A 26,170-nucleotide genomic window follows, 5' to 3' on the forward strand; every position below is an offset into this window, starting at 1 on the left:
CGACGCGCACTGTGAGGTCATTTATGATCTTGGGCGCTGAATGATGACGTATTGCCCAGGTCCCGCCATGTTGGTACGGTCAGGAGCGACTGGCGCACTTGTCCTGGGAGTTTGCAAGGAGGCGGTTACCTTGGAGACGTTGCAAGGCGCGGGCGGTGTGACGGTGAGTGGGACGGTCACGGGGTTGGAACAGGCTCCGAGTCCGGGCCCAGCGGAAATGCCTGGGGGATCGTTTTGTAGTCGGTTTCCGGATTATGGAGTGAAGCTGGCTCCACCCTGTAACTGGGAAAAGGCGCCGCCCGTCCACCCACAACAAATGGAGGAGCAGGCCGCAGAGACAGGTACTGACCGGGATCCAAGGGAGACTAACTCCCTTCAAGATTCAATCTCCTTTAAAATCAGCAGAGCTCGAAAATCTGACGAGGGGACTGCTGCCACTTCTGCTCAGTATTTACAACATTTTTTATTACGTTTAAAATCCAAGCTGCCCAGCCACTACTTAACTGTCTCATCTTCTCCCTGACAGCCTGTGGACAGTGGGTTCCTCTGAGTCTTACCTATAACTGATACTGGAAAAATGCATAGATCGAATCAAAGAATTGCACAGAAGTGGTCTCTGTGCCTGTGTCAGCTCTTTAAAAGAGCCAACAGTCCTACTTCCACGTAATCCTATTATTTTTCTCCTTCAAGTATTTAAGCAATTTTCTCGCCAAATGTTATTGAATCTGCTGCCACCTCCCTTTCAGGTAGTGCATTGCAGATCGTCATCAGTGGTTAACACTGCTGCTTCACAGCGCCAGGGACCTGGGTTCGATTCCTGCCTCGGGTCACTGTCTTATGTGGAGTTTGTACATTCTTCCCGTGTCTGCGTGGTTTCCTACGGGTGCTCGGGTTTCCTCTCTGTCCAAAAATGTGCAGGTTAGGTTAATTGGCCCTGCTAGATTACCTCTTTAGTGTTAAAGTGATGAACAGGATAAATAAGTGGTTTTACGGGATTGGGGCCTGGGTGGGATTGTTGTAAGTGCTGGCTTGATAAGCCGAATGGCCTCCTTCTGCACTGCAAGGATTCTATGATTCTACGTGCTGTGGAAAAGGTAATGGGTGGGATTTTAAGGCCTTGCTCTTCCCAAAACTGTAAAATCCTGCCCTAGGTCAACGGACCTTTCCATGCTCCACCCCCTGCCTGCTCTGATTCCCATGGCAGGTGGAACGGTAAAACTCCGGCCAATGTTTCCTCATGTCACCTGTGGTTCTTTTATCAATCACCTTTAAATGTGTTCTGTGGTTACTGATCCTTCTGCCACTTCTTATTTACTCTACCAAAATTATTCCTGAACCTCTGTCAAATCTTCTCTTAACCTTCTTTGCTCTAAGGAGAACAACCCAGCCTTTCCAGATTCTCCACATGATTGAAGTCCTCTTTGCATCCACTGTATGGCCTTGAAATCCCATCCTCTAAAATGTGACAACAATTCACGAAAGCTCCATGCCAACTTGACCCTACCTGTATCAACTTTATTCAACCATAGGATTTCTGACTTCAACTCTGGACTCCCTCGTATTGTCTTTTTCTACTGGGACATAAGTATCTTAATTACTACAAAACCAGACCTATGTAACTTGAGTTTTTCTTGTATCCACTCACTTGCATTTTTTAGTTGGCACTCCAGGACATGAGTCCATCACTTCTAGTTTCAGTATTTTAACTTTTCTCTTTTATCCCTGCTAGACCAGTCTCTTATCATCATGTCTCCTTTCATTTTTCCTCCTTGGGTAATTTCCTAAATCCCAACTCCACTCCTTGATCTACCTACCTCCTACCATTGGTGGCCATACCTTCAGTTCTAGAACTCCTTCCCTAATTCTCTATACATTTCTTTCCATTAAGATGCTCTTTCAAAGCTACCCCTCCAACCAAGCTTTTGGTCACTTGTCCTAACATCGCGTGTGTGGTGCAGTTTAAATTTTGTTTTATAATGCTCCTGTGAAGCATGTTGGGATGTTGTACTGGTTGAAGGTGTTATATAAATGCAAGTAGTTGAATATTCTTGCTGAAGCCTTTTACACTCTGCATCTGTATTTATATACAAATATCCCTGGGTGTCTCTCTTTCGCAACCCCTTTTGAAATTATACCCTTTAGTTTATGTTGCCTCTCATTCTTCTACCGAAAATGTCTCGCTCCACACTTCCATTTGCAAACCAACTGCCATGCATCTGCCTATTCCATCCATTTATCTATCTATGCCCTGCTAAAGTCAATCATGATTCTTCTCATTGTTTACTATTTTTGAGTATTGTGTCATCTGCAAACTTTGAAATTTTACCCTGTGTACACAATTTCAAGTCATTAAATATCAACAAGAACTGCAATACCAACAATGATCTGTGGACAATGCCATTCTCTGTAGTCCAAGAAACAACTGCTTGACACTGCGCTCTACTTTCTGCTCCTTACCCAATGTAGTATCCATGCTGCCTTAGACCCTTTAATCCCATAGTGTTTAGTTTTGCTTAATTTTGACAACATCCTCTTCTCTAATGAAGACTTAGTTTTTTTTTTGAATAAAGACAGACAGATTTACATTTCTGTAGCATCCTTCATGACCACTGCAAAGCACTTTACAATCAATGAAATATTTTTTTAAATATAGTCACCTTTGTAATGTAGGCAATGTAGCAGCCAATTTGCACACAGGAAGCTTTTTAGTGATGGTGATTGAAGGATAAATATTGGCTAGGACATCAGGGCTAACTTCCCCGATTCATAGAATCCCAGTAAGAGTTTTAACAACACCAGGTTAAAGTCCAACAGGTTTATTTGGTAGCAAATGCCATTAGCTTTCGGAGTGCTGTTCCTTCGTCAGATGGAGTGGAAATCTGCTCTCAAACAATCTGCTCTCTGTGCCCTGTTTGAGAGCAGATTTCCACTCCATCTGACGAAGGAGCAGCGCTCCGAAAGCTAATGGCATTTGCTACCAAATAAACTGTTGGACTTTAACCTAGTGTTGTTAAAACTCTTACTGTGTTTACCCCAGTCCAACGCTAACATCTCCACATCATAGAATCCCTACAGTGCAGAAGGAGGCCATTCAGCCCATTAAATCTGCACTGACCACAATCCCACCCAGGCCCTATTCCTGTAATCCCACGTGTTAACCTGCTAATCTTCCTGACACTAGGGTCAATTTAGCATTACTGTGGGAGAAAACTGGAGCACCAGGAAGAAACCCATGCAGACACAGGGAGAATGTGTAAGCTCCACACAGACAGTGATCCCGAGACCGGAATTGACGCTGTGAGGCAGCAGTGCTAACCACTATGCAACCGTGCTGCCCTTCATTATCTTCACAATAATAGTGCCATCTACCTGAAGGAGAGACAGAGCCTCAATTTAACATCTGATCTGGAAGTGCCACCTAGAAATAGAGAGATGTACACGGAAACAGGCCCTTGGGCCCAAATCATGCATGCTGACTAGGTATCCTAAACTGAACTAGTCCCATTTGCCTGCGTATCCCTCTAAACCTTTCCTATCCATGTAGCTGTCTAAATGTCTTTTAAATATTGTAAATGTCTTTTAAAATCTCTGACAGTGCAACATTCCCTCCGAGTACTGCACTGAGATGTCAGCTTTGATTTTTTTTTTGTCCAATTCCAGGAGTGGAATTGAACCTACAAGTGATACAGAGGCTTGAAGTACAGCTGATGCTATAAGCTGTGCGCTACACCTTATATATTATAAGCCACTAAATAATGGAAGGAGATAGAGGAGAATATTTTCAGGAAAATTGCAAAATGGTGTGTGAATTATGTTTAAAAGTTTATTTTATTTGTGTCACAAGTAGGCTTACATTAACACTGCAATGAAGTTACTGTGAAAATCCCCTAGTCAGCACACTCCGGCACCTGTTCAGGTACACTGAGGGAGAATTTGGCATGGCCAATACACCTAACCAGCACATCTTTGGGACTGTGGGAGGAAACCGGAACACCTGGAGGAAACCCACGCAGACACGGGGAGAATGTCTGTGTGGAGTTTGCACAATGACCCAAGCCGGGAATTGAACCTGGGTCCCTGGCGCTGTGAGGCAGCATTGGCAGCACAGTGGTTAGCAATGTAGTGGTAATGGGGGATTTCAATTATTCTAATGTACTTCAGTAATAACAGTGTAAAAGGAAATAATTCCTGAAATGTGTGCAGGAGAATCTTCTTGGTCAGTATGTTTCCTGCACAACGAGAAAGGAAGCAATGCTGGATCCATTTCTGGGAAATGAAGTGAGACAAATGGAGCATGTTGTAGTGAGAGCACCTTGACATGGGGTTAGGGGGACATGAATGGGTTCACCCGAGTTGGGGGCAGGAATCATATTGACCTCTGGGGAATGTTAGGCATGTTGTCCCAGGGGGGATTATTTTAACTGTTCTGAGTAGATGAGTGGTTGAGATTTACCGATGGGATTTTGAGTTTGTTGACTTGTGTGTTTTTATCTTAGGTATGTTCTGGTGGGATTGCGGGTCTTGTCTAGACTAGACGTGGATGTGACCAGAGATTGGGGAAATTGTGTTTTTTGGATTTGCACAGTTTTGCCATGGGGAACAGTGCCCTGAAAGCTCATCTGGAAACTGCACAGAAGACGGGGGTGTTCCAGCTCACAGGGAAAGGGCTGAATGAGGTAAGAAACTGCAGCAAAATTGAGAGAATTGTGATATTTGTGTTGGATCTTAGTGATGTCTTGTCACAGTGGTCGAGGATTGTGTTTGTGTCCAAATCATGATTGCCAGCAGCCTGAAAAAAACTGTGGGGGGGGGACTTCACATTCGACCCTGGATCTTGTCCCTTCCTCTGCATAAGACCATAAGAAAAAAGAACAGGAGTAGGCCATTCAGCCCTTCGAGGCTGCTCTGCCATTTAATAAGATCATAGCTGATCTAACCCTCACTAAATCCACTTTCCTGCCTTATCTCTGTAACCCTAATTCTACCACTGATTAAAAACCTATCAATCTCAGCCTTGAAAAATGTTCAAGGATTCGGGCTCCACAGCTTCCTGGGGTAAAGAATTCCAAAGATTCACCACTCTGAGAGAAGAAATTCTTTCTCAAATCCATTTTAAATGAGCACCCCCTAATTCTGTGATTATGCCTTCTGGTCTTGCACTCGCTCATGAATGGAAACATTTATCCTATCTAACCCCCTAAGAATCTTATGTTTCAATCATATTACCCCTCATCTTCTGAACTCCAAGCAGTACAGACACAACCTGCTTAATCTTTTCTCATATGGCAGTCCCTCCATACTCAGGATCATCCCAGTAAACCACCTCTGTACTACTCCCAATGATATATCTCCTTTCACACTTCACTATAACAGTCATGGGAGAGTAATGGAAAACAGCGACCCAGACTGATGCTTCCCTTCACAAAATGAGATAAACAGCAAGGCCAATTTGAGTGAGACACAATGATCCTTTTCTATACCTTTTTTAACTTACTTACTGCTAAGGCTAAAATCATAAGTAACCAGTCAATAGAACGTAGGAGAGGAGGCCATTCAGCCCCTTGAACTGTTCTGTGACACAGATCGTGGATGGGTGGGAAAGAGAGAGAGGAAAGAGTTCTACTATCCTTTGTGAAGAAATGCTTTCTGAAATGACCACTGAACAGCCTAACTCTAACTTTTAAGGTTGTATCCCCTTGTTCTGGAGTGGCCCTGCCAGAGGTAATCATTATTCTGTATCAACTCTACAAAAACCGTTAATCATCTTAAACATCTCCAATCAGATCAGCTCTTAATCTAGGTCATTATGTTTCTAATTCTTGGGAACGGAATGTGAAAATGATTGTTTCTTGTACATAATGTACTTCGCTGATCTGAGGAATCAGTGATTAGAGTAAGACATTTCTCATCTCGGCAACTTTAACATTCACTTCCATTCTCACTCTCCTTTAACACCCCCTCCCATTCTTTTACTTCACTATTTTAACCTCCTGTGCTATTCCAGTGAAACTGTGCACAAGATACAGGAGCAAACCTCATTAATCTGTTGAGAAAACTGCAGCCCTTTGAAATTAAAGTAGTGCTTAATTACCTAAATCCTTTACACCCATATGTTCTCCTAGCAGGTGGTTATGATGGACAAGGTTATTCAGGGAAGGTATTTGGTTCAGACTCTTGTGTAGTGTGTGGTGCATGTGGAATTCCCTTTTTTCTTCTTTAACGGTTCTTTAAAGGTTATTGATTTCTGGATTTGTTCTTTTAATGTTCAGTTTCCCATGGACCTGCAAAGACTCGCATCGAGTTTAAGGACAATGGATCTTTCAGGAAACAAGATCGAAACGTTACCTTCTCTCATCGGCCATTTCACAGTTTTGAAGAGTTTGAATCTGAATAGCAATAAATTGGGTAAGACTCAGTAGGCCATCAGTGGCACACAGCCCAATCCATTCCAATCCCATGCAGCATACATCTTCATTGATACCATTACTTTAGATCACTCTGTGCCCTAAAGCATTCGGTCCCTCCAGCTCACCAATTTTATTCACAATCCTTTGAAATGTGAGTTTATTACTGCAAACTACTTTCCATTTAAGGTTTTCTTTTAATTGCTCTTCCTCCTGATGTGCTTTTCTATAATTTACCTGTTCTTCTCTCTCTTTCCTGCATTCATTGTCCTTTCTCTTTCTACTTGTCCATTATAGTTTAACTCATCCCCAAAACACTAGTTAGGATACTCTGCCAGGAAGGACATTTGTCTCAGCCTTGTTCATGTGAAGCCTGTCCATCTTGTATAAAGTACTCTTTCCTCTCCTCCTCTTTCCTCTCCTCCTCTTCCCCCCCCCCCCCCCCAAACTATGTTCACTGATCCCAATCTCAGGAACCTGAATCCATCTCTCATGTACCCTGTCTCTCCTGTACAGACCCATCCTGCCTCCAAACTGATCCTAATGCACCATGAATCTGAGCCCTTCCCTTTCATATCATGTCCCCAGGCCCAGAATGACCCAGTAACTAACATGTAGCTTGGTACCTCAGTGGTTGGCAGTTCTACTCATTGAACAGGTTTCTTGACATTTTTCTCTGTCAGCTGTTCTCCCCGAGGATGTGGGCAAGCTCAAGAAATTGGAAGCATTTCACCTCAACAATAACTCATTGAAACAGCTTCCCTCCAGCTTTGGCCAGCTCGCAGCCCTGAAAACCCTGAATCTCTCTGGGAACCAGCTTCGAGAATTCCCACTCCAGCTCTGCCGCCTCCGACACTTGGACGTCGTGGATCTGTCCAAAAACCGAATCCAGCGACTTCCAGATGAATTGGAGCAGCTGCAGGCCATTGAACTCAATGTCAACCAGAACCAGGTCTGTCACAGGCAAGCACTACACTGCTCAATAGTACAAGAGGATGAACTGTGTATATTAATTGTGCACTTTGAGTTGGGTGTGCTAATAGTTGTGCATACTACAGTTTGTGTACACTATTTGTACACCAAGATTTGTATTGTTGTGCACAATGTGAACTGTGTGTCATTATATGTACACCATAAATTGCATGCATTATTGCCCACACTACAATCTGCATTATTTCTTCTTCTCGGTATAAGCCTAGCACTGAGCTATGTCCATTATTAATTGTGACTGCCTACGCAGATAAAGCCAAAATGTATTTGTAACGGTTATGCCATGTCTATTGAACTTAGTTGAATTTTTTGAGGGTTTGCTGATATAGATATGGGATTGCCTGTGAATATTATCTTTATAGATTTTCAGAAGGCACTTGACAAGGTTCCACCTAATGAGATGTGTATATATATATTGTATGTTGGGTTTGGGATGCAGAATGCCCCTTTGAGTATGGGTCAGCCCAGTGTGGGATCCCATTGAGTAATCTTAGACTTAACTATGTATGAGTGCACACCTTCAATAAAAAACTCCTAGTATTGAAGTCTACTTGATTCTTTATGCCCCTTAGTCCACAGAGGCATACATAATACCTAGGATCGTAGTAGCAAAAACGATATAGATGACTGTGGGGCATAGAATTAGTAAGCTTATGGATGACAAAGATTGGTTGGGTGGTTAAGTGAAGCAGAGTGTCTTGGGCTGCAAGATATAGACAGAATGGTCAAATGGGCAGATAAGTGGCAGATGGAATTTAACCCTGAAAAGCGAGAGGTGATACACTTTGGAACGAATAATTTCACAAGTATTCAATGAACGGCATGACACGAAGTTCTGTGGAACAAAGGGACCTTGGCGCATTTGTCCATAGATCTCTGAAGACCATGTTAGTAGGGTGATGAAAAAGGCATATGGGACACTTGCCTTTATCAATCAAGGCATAGATTACAAAAGCAGGGAAGTCATGTTGGAGTTGTATAGAATTTTGGTGAGATCATAGCTGGAGTACTGTATGCAGTTCTGGTTACCACATTGTAGGAAGGATGTGATTGCACTGGAGGGGGTGCTCAGGAGATTCAGCCAGATGCTGCCTGGAATAAAGTTATGAAGATACGCTTGGGTTGTTTTCATTGGAGCAGAGAAGACTGAGGGGCAACCCGATTGAGGGGCATGGACAGTTTAAAGGGAACAACTGTTCCCCTTAGTTGAAGAGTCAGTCGTGAGAGGACATAGGTTCAAGGTGAGGAGCAGGTGGTTTTTGTGGGGGGGGGGGAAGAGAGAGAGAAAGAGAGAGAATGTGAGGAAAAAATCTTTTTACCCAGATGGTGGTAGAGGCATGTTGCCTCATATCCTTTAAGTAGTACCTGGATGAGCGCTTGACATGTCATAACATTCAAGGCTATGGGCCAAGTGCTGGTAGATGGGAGTTCAGGTGTTTCTCATGTCAGTGCAAACTCAATGGGCCAAAGAGCCTCTTCTGCACTGTATGATTCTATGAATTGAAGGGACAAAGACTGGGCCTGATGTGTATGTACTCAGTGGTAGGTGGGACAACTGGTGCCTCCAGGGTTCAGAGTCACAGCTTTTCACTCTTGTTTGGAAGGAGGAATAGAAAACCACTTTGGACCCAAGATAGATAGATCAGAGCATTTTCTAAATGATGAAAAATGAACCAAGGATGAGCAGAGAGAGATTGAGGTTTGAATACAGAGATCACTAAAAGCTAATGGAAAAGTACTAGCTGAGAGTTGGAATATAAAGCAGTGGAAATTATAGTACTCTCTGGTTTGACTCTGTTCAACTTTGGACAATGTATCTCAAAGATATATTGGTCTTGGAGCACAAATTGATCATCATAGTGGCTAAAAGGGTTCAGTTATCAGATCTTGTATGAATTAGGCTGGTAACCCTTTTGAGTCTAGAAGTTATAGGGGTGATCTGATTAAAGTATTTGATTAAATGGTCTGGTAGGGTAGTTAGAAAACTCTTTCCTCTTGTGGAAGTCCAGAACCAGGGGGCACAATCTTAAAATTGGAGCTAGGCGTTCAGCGGTGATGTCAGGAAATATTTCTTCTCACACAAAGCTGTTAGCGAGGTGAAAATTTCAAAACCGAGATTGATCTTTGTTAGGCAAGGGAATTCAGAGTTATGGAACTAAGGTGGGTTTGTAGTCAAGATACAAGTCAGCCTCATCTAATTGAATGGCAGAACAGATTTGAGGAGCTGAATGGCCTCCTGTACCTAGTAAAGGTTATCCACTGGGGGTTGTGCACTGTATGAGGGGTGTGCATTATTAATAACTGTTAAAACAATATTGATCCCCATAAATTAGGCAACCAGTGTTTTTCTCAAAAGCATCAATACAATTCAATTTATTGTACAAATCCATCAGTACAATGTTTTTTTTTGTGGAAAAAATGCCATTAATTGTGTACTGATTCAAGAACCCATAGGTGGGAAAAGGTGTAGGTAGAATATACTACATAAGAGCAGTACATCTACAGTATGAGGCCTGTGCATGATAAGCTACTGGTTTTATGTCTTGGTTTGAAGTTTAAAAGTAACCATTTTGTACTTTCAGGTCTCTCTGATTTCATCGCACATCTCCCGCTGTCCACGGCTGAAGGTTTTGCGGATTGAGGAGAACTGTTTAGAAATCTCCATGATCCCTGTCAGCATTCTGGCTGACTCTCAGATCTCCCTGCTGGCTGTTGAAGGAAATCTTTTTGAAATTAAGAATCTGCGAGATCTGGAGGGGTACGATAAGGTTGGTTACAGTGTGTAAAGGGCAAGGACTAGTAGTGCCAATAGGATAACCAACACCTTAAACAGAATAGGCAGGTTCATGTGTCACTTCTGGCAAAGAATCCCATTTGAAACCCTGACAACATTCCTTGTGCTTGCAGAATGCTGTGGAATCAGATTGGAGCCAGGTTTTAACATCTGTACTCGCATTGTCAGTGCTTACTCAAGTCTGTTAGTGTACCAGGACAAAACAGGTTAATCTAGTCTACACTAGTGTTTGATTCATAAATTATCAACTCTAATATCGGTGTTTAAAAAAAACTTGCCTCACACATCTCCTCTAAACTTTTCCCTATGCATCTGAAACCTATGTCCCCTAGTACTTAACTTTTCTACCCTAGGAAAGAGCATCTGACTACCCACACTGTCCTTGCTACTCAATCTTGTAAACTTCTATCAGGTCACCCTTCAACATCTGTCGTTCCAATGAGAACAAACTGAGTTTATCCAACCTCTCCTCACAGCTAATACCCTCCAGACCAGGCAACGTCCTGGTAAATCTCTTCTGTAACCTCTCCAAAGCATCCACATCCTTCTGGTAGTGTGGCAACCAAAATTGTACACAATATTCTAAATAAGGCCTAACTAAGGTTCTGTACAGCTGCAACATCACCTGCCAATTTTTATACTCAATGCCCTGACCGATGAAGGCACGTATACCTTATTGACTACCTTATCCACCTGCATTGCCACTTTCAGTATTCAGTTGACATGTACGCCCAGATCTCTCTGCCTACCAATAGTCCAAAGGGTACCACCTGTATAACTCCTACATGCATTGGACCTACCAAAATGCATTATGCTGGATAGACTGGGACTTTTTCTCTGAAGTGTCGGAGGCTTCGGGGTGATCTTATAGAGGTCTATAAAATAATGAGGGGCATAGATCAGCGAGATAGTCAATATCTTTTTCCAAAGGTAGGGGAGTCTAAAATTAGAGGGCATAGGTTTAAGGGGAGAGATACAAAAGGGTCCAGAGGGGCAATGTTTTCACGCAGAGGGTGGAGAGTGTCTGGAAAAAGCTGTCAGAGGTAGTAGTAGAGGCGTGTACAATTTTGTCTTTTGAAAAGTGTTTAGATGGTTTCATGACTAAGATGGGTATAGAGGGATATGGGCCAAATGTGGGCAATTGGGACTAGCTTAGGGGTTCAAAAAAAAAAGGGCAGCATGGACAAGTTGGGCCAAAGGGCCTGTTTCCATGCTGTAAACCTCTGACTCTATACCTTTCTCCTGGAATCCACTCTTTCTCCCCCCCCCCCCCCCCCCCCGCCCCGCCCCCCCACCTTCTTTGTCCCACCTTGGATAAACCCACTGTCCTGCTCTAGTTCCCTATATCCTTTTGATATCCCACTCATTCCCCATAGTCTCAACCCACTCCTCAAAATTGGCCCAAGTAGGAACATGAGATTAATAAGGGAAGGGTGTAGTGATTAGTGATCGAGAGGTGTTCTGTTGATGTGAATGTCGATGTTCATAGAATCTTACAATACAGGAGGAGGCCATTTGGCCCATTGTTACTGTACTGACCCTATTCCCATAACAGCACACATTTACCTTGCTAATTCCTCACAGGGTCAATTTAGCATGGCCAATCAACCTAATCTGTACATATTTGGACTGTAGGAGGAAACCCACAGACACGGGGAGAACGTGCAAACTCCACAGACAGTGACCAAGACTAGAATTGAACCTGGGTTCCTGGCGCTGTGAGGCAGCAGTGCTAAACACTGTGCCACTCACTGATGTAACTGAATCCACAGAATTCTTTTCATTTCTGTCGAGAGCCTGATGCCACTCTGACTCCAGTGCACAATCCAGAGTGGGGAAGGCAAATAGTTTGAGAATTTGCAGAAACTCGTCGGTAGGGCTGAGATCTAGGTGAGAAGGTTAGTTCCACCTGAATGGGGTTGTTGTGCATGGAAGGACTGAGTATAAGGGCATGGTTGAGTGATTAAGGGTAGACCTGAGAAGTCAGTGTGTGGCAGGGGTGAAATTGAGTGTGGCAATAGATTAGCAAATGGCACAGTCTGACAGGTGTGGGTGGTTGAGTGTGGTGATGATTTGCACCATACCTGAGTGGGTGTATGGGTCTTGACTTGTGTTTCTCTTCCCTCAGTATATGGAACGCTTCACAGCAACAAAGAAGAAATTCTCTTGAAGATCTGAAGTCACTGCTTATCTGGACAGCTGGTTAAACAGTAGTAGTAACTTGCAATAGACCATACCGTGGAGTTGATTCCAACCCATTGAAGGAGACAGTGGGAAGGGTAGTATGATGTGATACCGAGGGCTTCAGCCCTGCCTACATTCCAGTCATTGGGATTAGTAAAACTGATATGCTGCCTTTAATTTATAAAATGCATTGTACTTTAGTGTCTTTAAACTGCTGTGAACAGTCCTGCACACTCCTGATGGAATCCACTACAGTTACACTTTGTATGAACAGTAACACTTCTCATATGATATCCTAAGTTGGGATAGGAGCTGGAATTGGGTAGAGATGGCTTGGGTATCTTGACCATTCTTCACTGTATTTCCTACTCCACAACAGCTCAACCTTAGCTTGAAGCTATAACTTGTTGGCAAAGAGGCTGCTGCCTGGGATCAGGGCTGGTATCTATGCTGATAAGGTTCAGTATTCTTGGTTAAAGGTGATGATGCAGCCACAGCCCCTGTGCCAACAACTTGTTTGAGAGTTCTTGCTCCATTCTATCCATCATTTCAAACAGCATTGTATATATAAAATAAAGTACATACATATAAAATGCTTCATTGTTAATTATTTTCCCTTTTTTGGTTTGATGAGTAGCAGTAGGAACAGGAAGGCCAGCCAGATAATCACTTGTTTTGGTAAGGGGTTCAGGAGGCAAAATACAAGACCCCGCCCACCCCACTCCAGCAAACATTTAGTGGTAAGAGGAGCAAAAGGGAACCTGGAATTCAGCTACATGGTCACCAAAATTACAGCAAGAATTGTCCACTGTGAAGGGGAAGTAATGCCCCTTATAATTGCACCAGAACAGAAATAATTCAATCCTTCAGGAAAACTTTGAAAAGGTGGAACAGAGTAATATCAGGGCATTTTTCCTGCCAGAAATAAGCTGATTTGATTATTACTACAGGTACAATCTAGGAGAGGCCGGAAGAAATCAGTCTAAAGTTGTGGGGATTCGTTGAAAATGGCTAAATGAAGAGCTAGCTAGTTGTGAGGAAAGTACTGAGTGGGGGCCTCCCTCCCACACTAGTTAATTAACAATTAAATGTTTTTGATTAATATTCCATAATTCTCTGGGTCCGACAGTCCTGATCTGATACAATGTCAAGTTTTACTTCAGTCATGATTTTTTTAAGATGATTTATTTATTTTAGAAAAAGAAACATATTTAAGGTAGAGTCAGGTTGCAGTTAGCAATCACATTATTTCTATTAAACATTATTACTTCCAAATGAGCTCAATGCAATTGAAGAGTAGAGAAATGATTAAATGTGCAATATAACAGCAAGCCACAAGCATGGTAATATCTACTGTACAGTCTGTGCAGCCCCAACCACCACTCATCATCTTTTCTTTTGTACAAAAGTAGCTGATAGCAAGTGATGTGAAGCTGCAAGGGGCACACTGGCTGAAGACCAGACTTTTATATAGAGCATACTGCCCAAGGGGGGAGTCAGCTTCATCCAACCTGCACACACCCTTCAGCCGTATGCAGATCATTATTTTTAATTTCAGATTGTTCTTGCAGCTGGCCCTCAGTAGCCACTGACTTTACTCCATTGAAGAGTTTTATCATTGGATCAGCTCCCTACCCGGTGCTACAAGGACAGATGGGGGGGGGGGGGGGGGGGAAGGGAGGGGGTGGCTCCCCTGTGTGGTGCAAGACAAGTGTTGTAATCCAGCTGCTATGGTGCGCTGGGTGCAGGCTCATTCACTGAAGGTCTGTGTACTGGGTGGTTTAGGTTGATGGATTGGGACAGGGGTGTGGTTGAAGCAGATGGGAAATCCAAATGATTGGTGCCCTTGTCATTTGTGGTTAAGGAAAAGGTTTAAAGTTGATGGGTAGGCCTAGTCACAGCAGCCTCTGTGCTACGAATTTGACAGGAAAACCCATGATCCAGGGTAGATGGGAAGACCAAAGCCAGAAATGCAAGGGTGGGGGTTTGTGACAGGCAGGGTTTGAGGTTGACAGGAAGGCCCAGGTGGTTTGATATGATGTAGCATTTCCACAGTCACCATCAAACAGCAGTACTTTTCAAATCTGGTTCAATTCCCTCTCAATGTCCGAGTTCCAGCGGATTCATCATATCGTAACATTTGGTCAGTGTTCCCCTCCCCCAAAAGGGAGGGAACACTGACCAAAAGGAAACAGAATTGTGTTATTAAACATTAGGTTGCCAAACTAAATATGATTAACAATTGAGAAGCATTCACAGCTAAAACAAGAGCAGGTAAGAAATAAGGAATAATCAGAGCAAGGATAGGGAGACACTGAGGCTGTAAGTATCTGGATTAATGCCATAACCCAGAGACTGAAGTGGGTAGAATCACTGTAACTCTCAATATGAGTTCATCACAATCAAACTGAAAATAGTCATTCCAGACCATGTACAATTAAACTACTCCTCACCTTCCTTCACAGCAACATTATCCTCATCTTACTTGGCCAATGTAGCTCTGTCTGAGATATTTAGTTTAAATGAATAGTTAAAGATAGAGCAGACAAACACAGCAAGAGGTGAAAGAAAGAAGGATGCAAGAGCAAAAATGAGTGGGAGAAAAGAGTTACCAGTCTCCCTGATATTGCTGATTTGGAGGATTGCTCACAACTCCCAGTTTTGACCCTTGCAGTCAGCCTTCCACAGTCTTTGTATCGGTGGTCAACAGGACACTGGAAACATACAAATAAATGTACTGCTGCGAAAACGCATTTAAACATCAAGCCAGTGTGTGCTGAGGAAGGTGGAGGGGGACATGTGGAGGAGAGCAAAAGAAATCAGACACTTCCTGACTGGTTCCAGAGTTCAGCTTGGAATCTGCACTGATTAAAAGCACAGAGTCACTTAGCACCAATGTGAATTTTAGGGAGTCAGCTCATTGGGTGAAAACAAGGTGCAGGAAGGCACAAGATGGCATAATAACTTCCACAGAAAGGGATGCAGAAATCAGACTCAAGGTGAAGCTGTACATTCAAGGCCAAGTCTCGAGTTCAGCTCCATATTAGTTTTTGATGAGTTTGTTTGCTCTCAGGTTGGCATCATCGATCCGAGCTTTGTTGGCATCAGCCTGTTGAACATAGAGACAGTCAGCATCTTGTGCACACACTCCTTTCCTGTACTAATTGCACACACAAAATTAAGTTTGCTGTTGCTATTTTGAGTTTTAAAAATGAACATATAACACAAGATAAATTTATAACTAGCTGCAACTAAAATCTACACCATAGCCTAACTCAATATAGGAACAATAGATCACCTTGATTCCACATCCCTTAAAGCCGTGCCTAACAAAAGTCTTTATCAATTTCAATTTTGAAATGTCTACCCTGTTGAATCCTTTAATCATCTTAAGCACATGAATTAGATAACCCCTTAATCTATTCAAAGGAATGCAAGCCGAGGCTACTTAACCTGTCTTTGCAATTTAACTCTTTTAGCTCCAATATCATTCTGAACCTGCACTGTGTTCTGAGGCCACTATATCCTTTGAGAGATGTAGTACTCAGAATTAAACACGGGACACATTAACAACAGCCATTTTACAATGTAGTGTAACTTCTACCCCTTTGTAACAATATAAATGTTCATCAATCCAGGCTGGAGGGAGGAGCCAAGCCACATTTAAACAAACATAACATGTAATCTGCTACGATCTCTATGACTGGTTATTTTTAGATGTGTCTGAGTTCTTCAAATCCAGGAAGCCTTATAAGTTGTTCATAGCTGTAATAAGTCAACAACTGTTCAACCAAGTTAAGACAAGTCTATCAGTCTTCCTCAGAGATGAATAGGTTACACTAACTAGAAGTCACATACAACTGACAAGTTGAAGAAACCTAAAAACGCCATCCACAAAGGAATAGCTTATATTTTGATTTTCCTGCAAGGAACAGGTTAGCACAGTTTCTACAAATATATTTTCCATAATGTGCTAGACATTCACCTGGTCATTTTTAAAATAAAGACCTGGAACGTGACCCAATGCGAGTCTCTTGGGTGGGTCTAGTAACCACAGTAATTTAAGGATGGGTTTCCCGGGCTTGTTATCTTGCTCTCAAGAGGAGATACTCAAGACGTTAGGGAGCTAGCACTTGTCTTCTAAGTGTAATCTACAGTTTGAAATTATTAGCATTTTGAGGAAAGAGGGTAAAAGCACAGCAAGTACCTTCTCGGTAATGTTGCCAATCTTTTTGTTCTGGCTGTCTATTTCATTGCCCATATCAACGGCCATGTTTTTCAAATTTCCGATGATACTGCCCACATTTTGCAGATTCTCTTCCATTTCATCCTCTCGAGCGTCATTGGTTATCCTGAAATGGAACCAAAATTCTCAAGTTAGATCTATGTGACATTAGAGACTTGGTGTACTGAATGCTTCTCCATCATTATCCTTTTTTTAAAATAAATTCACCAGTGGGGCGCTTAACAATCAGGGGTAGTGTGAGACAGACATTAGGAAAGAGGTGATTTCTACACTCTGGAAACGTGCAAAGATCTCCCAAGGGGAATAGAAGGGATGGGAGGTATGCCTACTCTCCCCCTTTGGGGGTGGGGGGGGGGGGGGGGGCTTTGATGAGGTTGGAGAGATTGTGCCGCCCGTTCTCATGGGTGGAAAAATCATGCTGACTTGAGGGACAGTGGAAGAAGAGGTGAAAAGATCATGAACCTTCTCACAAAATAGAGGTTGAAAGGCTGTGCTTGCTGCTTCCATTGGCAATCAATGCTAAAAAGACCCTTTGTCTGCTCGCCGATCACAGCATGTGAGGAGTGACAAGTGACTTGTGTATGTGACCACTTCCAGCTATCTGTGCCCTGGTTTTGGATTGTGATGTAGCCCCATCCTGACTACCTGGCAATGTAGCCTTCTCCTTCACCACCCCGTCTGGTCATCTCATGGTTGTTATGCGTGTTGCCTGGCTGACTGGAGACAACTCTGCCTGTGTTCCCATCAGAATCGCTGCCCCAGCCTTTCTTGTAAGCATCCTGCATCTCAAAGTTTTTCACCCTGAGAGAGAAAGATAGGTGACAATGAGTTATTGAGGAATCACATCCACTTATCCCTCCATTGGGGAGGGAGGTAGGCGTTTACTCCATTTCATTACAACAATGACTATACACAAATTACTTCATTGGCTGTAGCGTGCACAGAGACATTGAGATTGTGAAATGTGGTGTGTAAATACAGGTCTTTCTCTAGCATGAGCATAACAGTACCTGCTGTAGCTGTGAGCAATCTCCTCTTCCTGTGCCCTGTTTCTCTCTTATAATAGTCTGCACTGCAATCTGGAGATCCTTTCCAAAGTTTCCCTCCCTTCATGGACCACTGGGAGTTGGTTGCCACAGGTCCTGCCTCTGCCACCTCATTCAGAAGACCATCTTTAACAATTCAGTCCCTTTAAGTGTCCAATTTGGTCCTCGCTAAACAATTCCCAACAGGGCCAAAGGATCAGGAATAGAGACATAGTTGCTTTCTCCATCCCTGATACAATAGCACATGGGTTTATCATGGTGGCCTGACTGAGATCAGCTAACTCAACACAGATCAGGGACAGAATCAGACATTGACCAAGGCAAATTGGTCAGTTACACACTGCCTGCAACCAACTGAACCATAAAGGTATCTACTTATGCAATTATCCCCTAATGTAGCATTTCTAATAATAAGTCAGAGGCTACAACAGGGAGCATTTAACTAACACGATCAGGGTATGGAGAGGAGTGTAGGATCTGAAAAAAATTGAAAAGATCTTTGTAAGAGATATCCTCTGTGACGTACTGTTTAGTTCCTGAAAAAGATAGAGGAAGCAAACATTGTACTCTCAGTCTCTGTTTCGGTCATCTGTGCTTTTCATGGCTAGATGAACATGCATTGAGATGTACATGGGGACAGAGAGAGCCGTTTACTCAATCATGGAGCTTTCTCGAAACAACATCCCTCTCACTCCAAGGTATCGTGAGTCTAAGAAAATACAATTTTAATCCATTCACAGTTTCAACGGGTAACTGAGGATGGGCAATAAATGCTGGTCTGGTCATAAATGAATTTTTAAAAATTGAGAATAACCCACAAATATTATAGGGACACTCCATAAAAGCTGATATCAGACAACTGGAAAAAGCAAATGGAGCACCTTGATGGAGCGTGGATTGGATGATCCAGGAAGTTCTGAACCAAGGCAAGTTCTAAAATCGATCATCAAGGTCAAACTAGCAAAGCTTGCAAGGAGTTATAAACTAATGGACAAATGTTAGTATGGATTTATACAAGGGATATCAGGACAGTCCAGTGTACTGGAACCATTGATATTGGTCAGAACATTGAATACAGGAGTTGGGACGTCTTGTTGAAGTTGTAAAAGACATTGGCAAGGCCACACTTGGAATACTGTGTACAGTTCTGGTCACCCTATTATAGAAAGGGTATTATTAAACTAGAAAGAGTACAGAAGAGATTTACTAGGATGCTACCGGGACTTGATGGTTTGAGTTACATGGAGAGGCTGGTTAGACTGGGACTTTTTTCTCTGGCGCGTAGGAGGCATAGAGTCATAGAGGTTTACAGCATGGAAACAGGCCCTTCGGCCCAACTTGTCCATGCCGCCCTTTTTTTTTAAACCCCTAAGCTAATCCCAATTGCCCGCATTTGGCCCATATCCCTCTATACCCATCGTACCCTTGTAACTATCTAAATGCTTTTTATAGAATCATAGAGATTTAGGGGGTGATCTTATAGAGGTCTATAAAATAATGAGGGGCATAGGTCAGCTAGATAATCAATATCTTTTCCCAAAGGTAGGAGAGTCTAAAACTAGAGGGCATAGGTTTAAGGTGAGACGGGAGAGATACAAAAGGGTTCAGAGGGGTAATTATTTCACACAGAGGGTTGTGTGCGTCTGGAACAAGTTGCCAGAGGTAGTAGTAGAGGCGGGTACAATGTTGTCTTTTAAAAAGAGTTTAGACAGTTACATGGGTAAGATGGGTATAGAGGGATATGGGCCAAACGCGGGCAACTGGGACTAACGCAGGTGTTAAAAAAAGGGGCAGGATGGACAAGTTGGGCCGAAGGGCCTGTTTCCATGCTGTAAACCTCTGACTCTAAAATAACTAGGGATAAATTAGGGGAGATCATGTAGTTGACTGTTCTGTCCTTTCTAGTTAATACTTCTAGGAAGTAATCACTTCGTGTTTTCTCTCATGATTTACAGAATAATTTCTTCCTGTTAGGTTTAGTTTCAACACTTTGCTCATTCCCAGTTCCTTCTTTGTCCCCCATATCTTGACATTCTGTTGGTGGTTCCAGTATATTAGTAATCTCCTTTATCCTTCTCCTTACACTTTTTGATTTGAGCATATAATCCAGACTGATATACTAATTGCAGTAATGAGCGATTGCTGCACTGCTTTCGGATGAGATGCTGAACTGAGGCCATTTCCACCTGGTCAGGTGGACAAGATCCCACGGTACTATGTTCAAACAGACCTTCCCCGGGCCTTGATCAACATTTATCCCTCTTTCAACATCACTAAAAGCAAATAATTTGGTCATTATCACATTGCTGTTTGTGGGGGTCTTGCTGTGCACTGATGAGCTACAACAACGATTATACTACAGGGAAGTATTTAGCTGAATGTGAAGCACTTTCTGACAAGAAGTTGTGAAAGATGTTATAGAAGCGTTCTTTGTTTGTATGTTCTTTGATTTAATGGCACGGAATTGCAAGACTTACACAATTAAATAGGCACACAACAGGCTCATGCAGCATGCAGTTAAACGTACCACCTACTTAATATGTGGATATGATCCCAAATCGGATGTGTTCTCCGTATCAGATTCCACGCTGGACGTCACTGACTGGCTCCCACTTTCCACTCAGGTTTATATTAAGGTTAATCTCCAACGAATGAAGCATTAGGAGGAAAAAGGGGGTGGGTGGGAAAAGGAGGGCGAATGAGAGAAAGAGAGCAAGAAAACGAACTCAAAAGATTAGACATTTTAGGTAGAGCAGTGTTAATGAAGATTTGTGTATTGCAGAAAAAGCCTGGAGCACTCCCCCTGAGCTGCTCACTGAAATTAAGATTCCTATCAGCCATAGCTTGGTTTGGTTAACCAGTTAATGAACAATGGGAGCAAAAGCAAACAGATTGTGCTGGTTAGAATTAATTGTTTTAGCTGAATTGTGACGAGGAGAAAGTTAGTTGGTTTGACACAAGAGACTCAAAAACACAATCACACTTCATGCTGAGCATGTCACACTTTAACCACAGTTTCTGTTCCAGAACTTGAAATTCTGATAAGACTCCTATGGTTTTAAAGTTAAATGCTGTCCAATTTACAAGTCACATTTGCACAAACTTTACATAAATAGTCAGCATGAAGCAAATCTACTGGCAGCTCTCAGCTGCAACACAGCAAGTAACACCACATTAACCCTCAACACAACAACAACTGGAGTGGTAACTGCACCACAGCTTAGATACAGAGTAAATTTCCCTCAACATTGCTCCCACATTATTCCTTAACCCTAGCAGCATGCCCATCTGTAACCGTGTAAAACAGCCATTGCCCAGATATATTCTTCGATCAATTTCAGTCTCTCCATTTTACCGTCAGGGGATCTAATTTGAAGGACAATGTCTGGTAACTTGCCTGGACTGAAAGCGTCGTATTAATTTCCTACTGTGACATATTGTCAGCTGTGGTTTATTTGTATTACTTCCACCTCGGAGTCAGAAGGTTGAGAGTTCCATTCCAGAGGCCTGAGTACATAAACTAGGCTGATATTCCAGTACCGATGGAGTGCTGCACTATCAGAGATGCCATCTTTTGAGTGAGATGTTAAACTGCGTGCCCTCTCAGTTGGGTGCAAAAGATTTCATGGTACTATTTCAAAGAAGAGCAGAGGAACTCTCCCCAATGTCCCAGCCACTACCCCTCAACCAATATCATTAAAACAGATTATCCAGTCATTATTACGTTGCCATTTGTGGGAGCTTGTAGGCATAAACTGATATTTTCTACATTACAATAGTGATTGCACTCCAAAAGTACTTCACTGCCTGTAACTTTGAAACTTTCCAAGGCCATGAAAGGTGTGATACAAATGTAAGCCCAATTTTCGACTGTACTCTGGTTTGGTTGGGAACTATGGGGTCAGTTGGAAGCCATTCACTGGATGTGCCCAGTGACACCTACCTACTGCAAGGACATACACACAGGCCACAACACTTGGTCAGGTCGGTCAGGTTTTTCTCCGCTTCCTTCATATCCTGGTTGATCTGATCCAGCCCCTCGTCGATGCGCCTCAGTTGTTCTAAACAAAAACAGCACATAATCGTAAAGTCAGGTGTAGCTGAACTGCTCTCCATTGGGTTCCCTTCCCGCACTCACCCAGATTTTACTGTATGAATCTTTAGAATGCCACAAAATGTGAAGTGGGAAAGTCTACTGGAACAACCAGAAGCTCCTTCCTCTCCACACATACACTTCATCTATCAGGCTTCATCCTACCAGTTCTGACAAAGGGCATGGTCCACTTCCCTCATAGTGGGAATAATCCAGTAAGAGATCAAGCTCAAACAAAAACAGAAAATGCTGGAAAATCCCAGCATGTCTGACAGCATCTGTAGAGAGAGAAAACAGCCAATGTTTCAAGTCTGGATGACCCTTCATCAGAGTTCTCTTCAAAGATGCTTTCAGACCTGCTGAGATTTTCCAGTTATTTCTGTTTTTTCGGATTCCAGCATCAATATTTTACTTTTATGTAAAGAGATCAAGCTCACTCCATCCAGGAATCAGCACACAAATATGTGAAACACAAGAACCAATACTTCCCCTCTCCACAATCATTCCTGTTCAGCCAACTCTCCGTCAAACAGACTGAAAGGTCTGGAGGTTGCTGAGGAACATAACTTCACTTTTAATGTTTAACTTAGGAGAGGGGACAATGAAATAGGAAATTTCTCTCCATTGGAAGGCCCAACAGTTGAGTGGCTGACAGCATTCAGAACTGGAGGCAATGACCCCATATACACCCAACAATCTGCCCTCAACCAGCCCAGCTGTTCTAAAGGAAACTGCCTGTTGCTCATTGCAGGGCCACCCCCATGTTCTTTGTTCCACCCCATCCCCCGCAAGTATGGGTGCAACCTATCCAGCCATAGGTCTCCATGTAGTAATAATATTAGTCCCAGGGTCCCACCTCCTTGTTGATTATCAGGCAGAACTGCATACTCACCTCCCTGCTCATCCAGCATGACCAAAGTTTTGCCACCAGCGTCCCTGCTCTGAAACGAAAAGAAAAGTCAGCATACTTTTAATCAGAGGAGGGTGTTGCACAGTAGCAGAAACAGTGTGCATGGTACTACAGAGCTTGATTCTCCATATCCACCATTGTGCCAGATTTAATGAAACCATGGTACAGACATTCCCTTTGTATCCCCACCACCAATATTCAAGATGCCAATCTGCAATTTAAAAGCCCAGAAAAATAGGTCTATGCATCTCCAGCCTCTGCTTCAAATTCCCAATAAGCCTAGCACCTTGTTTACAATGTTCACACTGGGACCATGAATCTGAAGAGTCAAAATAATCTCAAAAACCACTTGGTTGCTTGAGGTAGATTGTAAATTAACATTGCACTAGCTCTTCATCTGCAGTGTCCTCCTTCATTATGCATTTTTGCCCTTCCCGTTCTCCAATACTTAACCAATTTGGTTAATTTGGAAATTTGGCATGTTGCTACAACTCTCACCAACTTTTACAACTGCACCATAGAAAGCATTCTTTCTGGTTGTATCACAGCTTGGTATGGCTCCTGCTCTGCCCAAGACCGCAAGAAACTACAAAACGTTGTGAATGTAGCCCAATCCATCACGCAAGCCAACCTCCCATCCACTGACTCTGTCTACACTTCCCGCTGTCTCAGAAAAGCAGCCAGCATAATTAAGGACCCCACGCACCCTGGACATTCTCTCTTCCACCTTCTTCCGTCGGGAAAAAGATACAAAAGTCTGAGGTCACGTACCAACCTACTCAAGAACAGCTTCTTCCCTGCTGCCATCAGACTTTTGAATAGACCATTAAGCTGATCTTTCTCTACACCCTAGCTATGACTGTAACACTACATTCTGTAGTCTCTCCTTTCCTTCACTATGAATGGTATGCTTTGTCTAAATAGCATGCAAGAAACAATACTTTTCACTGTATACTAATACATGTGACAATAATAAATCAAATAAAATAAAATCCATGGAATTAAAGGGATAATGGCAGTGTGGATACTACGTTGGGTATGGGTTAGAAAGCAGAGTAACAGCACTGAACAATTGTTCACCCGAATGTAGGTAAGCATGCAAGAAGTTCCCCAGAGATCAGTGTTCTTTTTAATACATGTATACATATACCCTGGTCTTGGGTATACAGGGCATAATTTCAAGTTTGGTACGATACTCAAATGTGGTAAACAATAAATAGGATAGTCAGAATTCAGAAGGACGTTACTGGTGAAATCAGCAGGGACCTGGCAGATGAAACGTAACACAGAAAAGTGTGAGGTAATGTGCTTTGATAGGAAGAATGAGGAGAGGCAACACAAAATAAACAATACAATGTTAAGGCAGTTGCCAGAACCTGGAGGTGTACAAACACAAATCTCTAAAGGTGACGAGACAAGTTGAAAATGTTTAAAATAAATGCATACAAGCTTTATAAACAGCTATAGAGTACAGAAGCAAGGAAGTTGTAATAAAACTTTACAAATGACTGATCAGCTGGGATATTATGCTCAGTTCTGGTCACCACACTATGGGAAGGATGCAGAGAAGATTTACTGGAATGGTAGCAAGGATAGTGGAAAAGACAGAATTTTGGAGATATCCTTAAAGCAGAAAAAGTTAAGGGGTGATTTAGAAATGCTCAAGATTGAGGAATTATGATAGAGTAAATAAAGAGAAACTATTTCCACTGGCAGGATGGTCAGTAATCAGAGGATCCAGATTCAACACAATTGTTAAAATTGGTGGAAATAATATCTTTCAAAGGGAATAATAATGGCTTTCAAATGGAATTGGATATCTCTTTAAAGGGGAAAAACACAGGGCTTTGGGGAATTGGATAGTTCTTTCAAAGTGTCTTGATGCACTGAATGACCTCCTTTGCTGTTTTGCTGCAAGATTCAGAGACTATTTTGAGAGAATTGTGTGAACCTGGTGACCAGACAATTCAAAGCAACTAGTTTATAGGAGATATTTAGTATTATAACTGTGGACATCAGAATTTATAATGACAAAAGCTTAAGGGGCAACATTACACAAGGAAACCTAGTAGGCTGAGCAAGAGGTGTGTACAAACACAAGAGTTTTAATATTGACATATGGTCAAGCACAACCTTGCCTAATCAGCTCCAGTCTGCTCCTCGCTTGACTGACACTCCCACCCATCGTTCTTGGAAAGCTACAACATCAACATTTCTAGTGTGCACCAATGAAAATATTAAACCTGAACAATGCATGGTCCAAAGTTGTAGCAAAGACTAATGATTGACCCCTGACTGGCACCTGACACCGTGACCCTCGACAGGCGTCCGGCACTAAGCACCGCAAGGCCAATAAAAGTAGTAGTTCAACTTTACCTCCTCCGCCATCTGCAGCATCCGCCGGGTGCTCTCCAAGGACTGTGAATAGAGAAACCGAAATCATGTTGGGAGCATTAACACACAAACCAGCAGCCTGATATTCACTAGCCGTGATAATTTGCACTTCTGTAGCCTTACTGCTAGGTTCTGCACTGATTGTTTGGCAGTCAGCCCCCTTCAAAAAGTAAACAAACTCAGGATAGTTGGAAAGGCGTTGGCCTTGGTTCAGCACCAGTGAAACCGATGCTGAACCAAGCACAATGGGAGCATCATGTGGGGCATGTCTAACCAACTCCAACATAGCTGACATATGGAATGGCAGCAAATTGTTTGAAGTGGGGACATTAGGTCAGCGCTGTTAACAGCCTTGCCCAAAAAACAAGTTGATTTCAGCTGGGAAAGCATTAAAGGACTAAATTGCCTCTCAGGTTTCTGTTGGGCACTTACTCTCTATTGAGTGACTCCTGTTTGAAAGAGCAGGGGTGGAGAGAACAGAATTGGGCTCAGGTGTGATGTCCGACATTGACTGAATAATCGGATACCATTATTCATCTGCTGGGATTCTGGAGGATGTCAAGACCCCACTCTGGAGAATTCCACAACCTTTCCACCAATCCCAGTCTTATAGAGGTCCAGAGGGGATAAAAGGAGGAAAGTTTGAAGGAAATGAATAAAAATCCTATTTCTGTTTAAAAGAACACATCCTCAGCCCCACCCAACTCTTCCACAGCCTGTTTTCCACTGAAACCTTTCCCCTCACCTCAGACTCACCTCATCTGTCACTTGGTTTGCTCGGAGCTGTATATCCTCAACAGACGTGTCTGCCATGCTGATTTGCCCAGACCTGTAAGGGGGGGGGGGGGGAAGAGAGAGAGAGAGAATAGAGAGGGAAGAGAGCGAGAGTGAGACGTATAAAACAGAACCAGATGTCCTTCCTCCTGAGGTTCGGGAAGAGTTATGTCAAACAAATGTTGCAAATACTAGTGGGGGCAACAGCTCAGCCTTGCTCAACACAGGCTTGGCAAAGATGTTACATCTATTCCTTTGGTTCCTACATAGATATTACAGAATGAGAAATAAAAACCCAAGGTCCATCCAAAATAAATTCTACCATCATGCTATTC

At 42.8% G+C, this 26,170-nt stretch overlaps 2 protein-coding genes across 3 annotated transcripts; one reads left to right on the plus strand and one right to left on the minus strand.

The window, feature by feature from the left end:
- Nucleotides 1-154: 154 nt before the first annotated feature.
- lrrc57 (leucine rich repeat containing 57) lies at nucleotides 155-12,967 on the plus strand. 2 transcript variants are annotated; one of them, XM_078206902.1, is made up of 6 exons: nucleotides 155-341; nucleotides 4,497-4,676; nucleotides 6,270-6,405; nucleotides 7,088-7,356; nucleotides 9,977-10,162; nucleotides 12,317-12,967. In XM_078206902.1, exons 2-6 carry the CDS (start codon nucleotides 4,593-4,595, stop codon nucleotides 12,356-12,358), a joined length of 717 nt encoding a protein of 238 aa, XP_078063028.1. In that variant the 5' UTR covers nucleotides 155-341; nucleotides 4,497-4,592; the 3' UTR covers nucleotides 12,359-12,967. The 2 variants fall into 2 exon arrangements, with proteins under 2 accessions (XP_078063028.1, XP_078063029.1); XM_078206903.1 differs by having other exon boundaries at nucleotides 309-447.
- Nucleotides 12,968-13,538: 571 nt separating this feature from the next.
- On the minus strand, nucleotides 13,539-25,886 carry LOC144488796 (synaptosomal-associated protein 23-like). Its single transcript, XM_078206904.1, has 7 exons — nucleotides 25,818-25,886; nucleotides 25,044-25,085; nucleotides 22,650-22,698; nucleotides 21,608-21,725; nucleotides 17,264-17,419; nucleotides 16,580-16,724; nucleotides 13,539-15,481 (listed from the first exon to the last, which is right to left on the minus strand). The coding sequence occupies exons 1-7, from the start codon at nucleotides 25,872-25,874 to the stop codon at nucleotides 15,416-15,418; spliced, it is 633 nt and encodes a 210-aa protein (XP_078063030.1). The 5' UTR covers nucleotides 25,875-25,886; the 3' UTR covers nucleotides 13,539-15,415.
- Between the last annotated feature and the right edge of the window lie 284 nt (nucleotides 25,887-26,170).

This window comes from Mustelus asterias, unplaced genomic scaffold (assembly GCF_964213995.1).
Source record: "Mustelus asterias unplaced genomic scaffold, sMusAst1.hap1.1 HAP1_SCAFFOLD_1867, whole genome shotgun sequence".
Taxonomy (NCBI): Eukaryota; Metazoa; Chordata; class Chondrichthyes; order Carcharhiniformes; family Triakidae; genus Mustelus; species Mustelus asterias.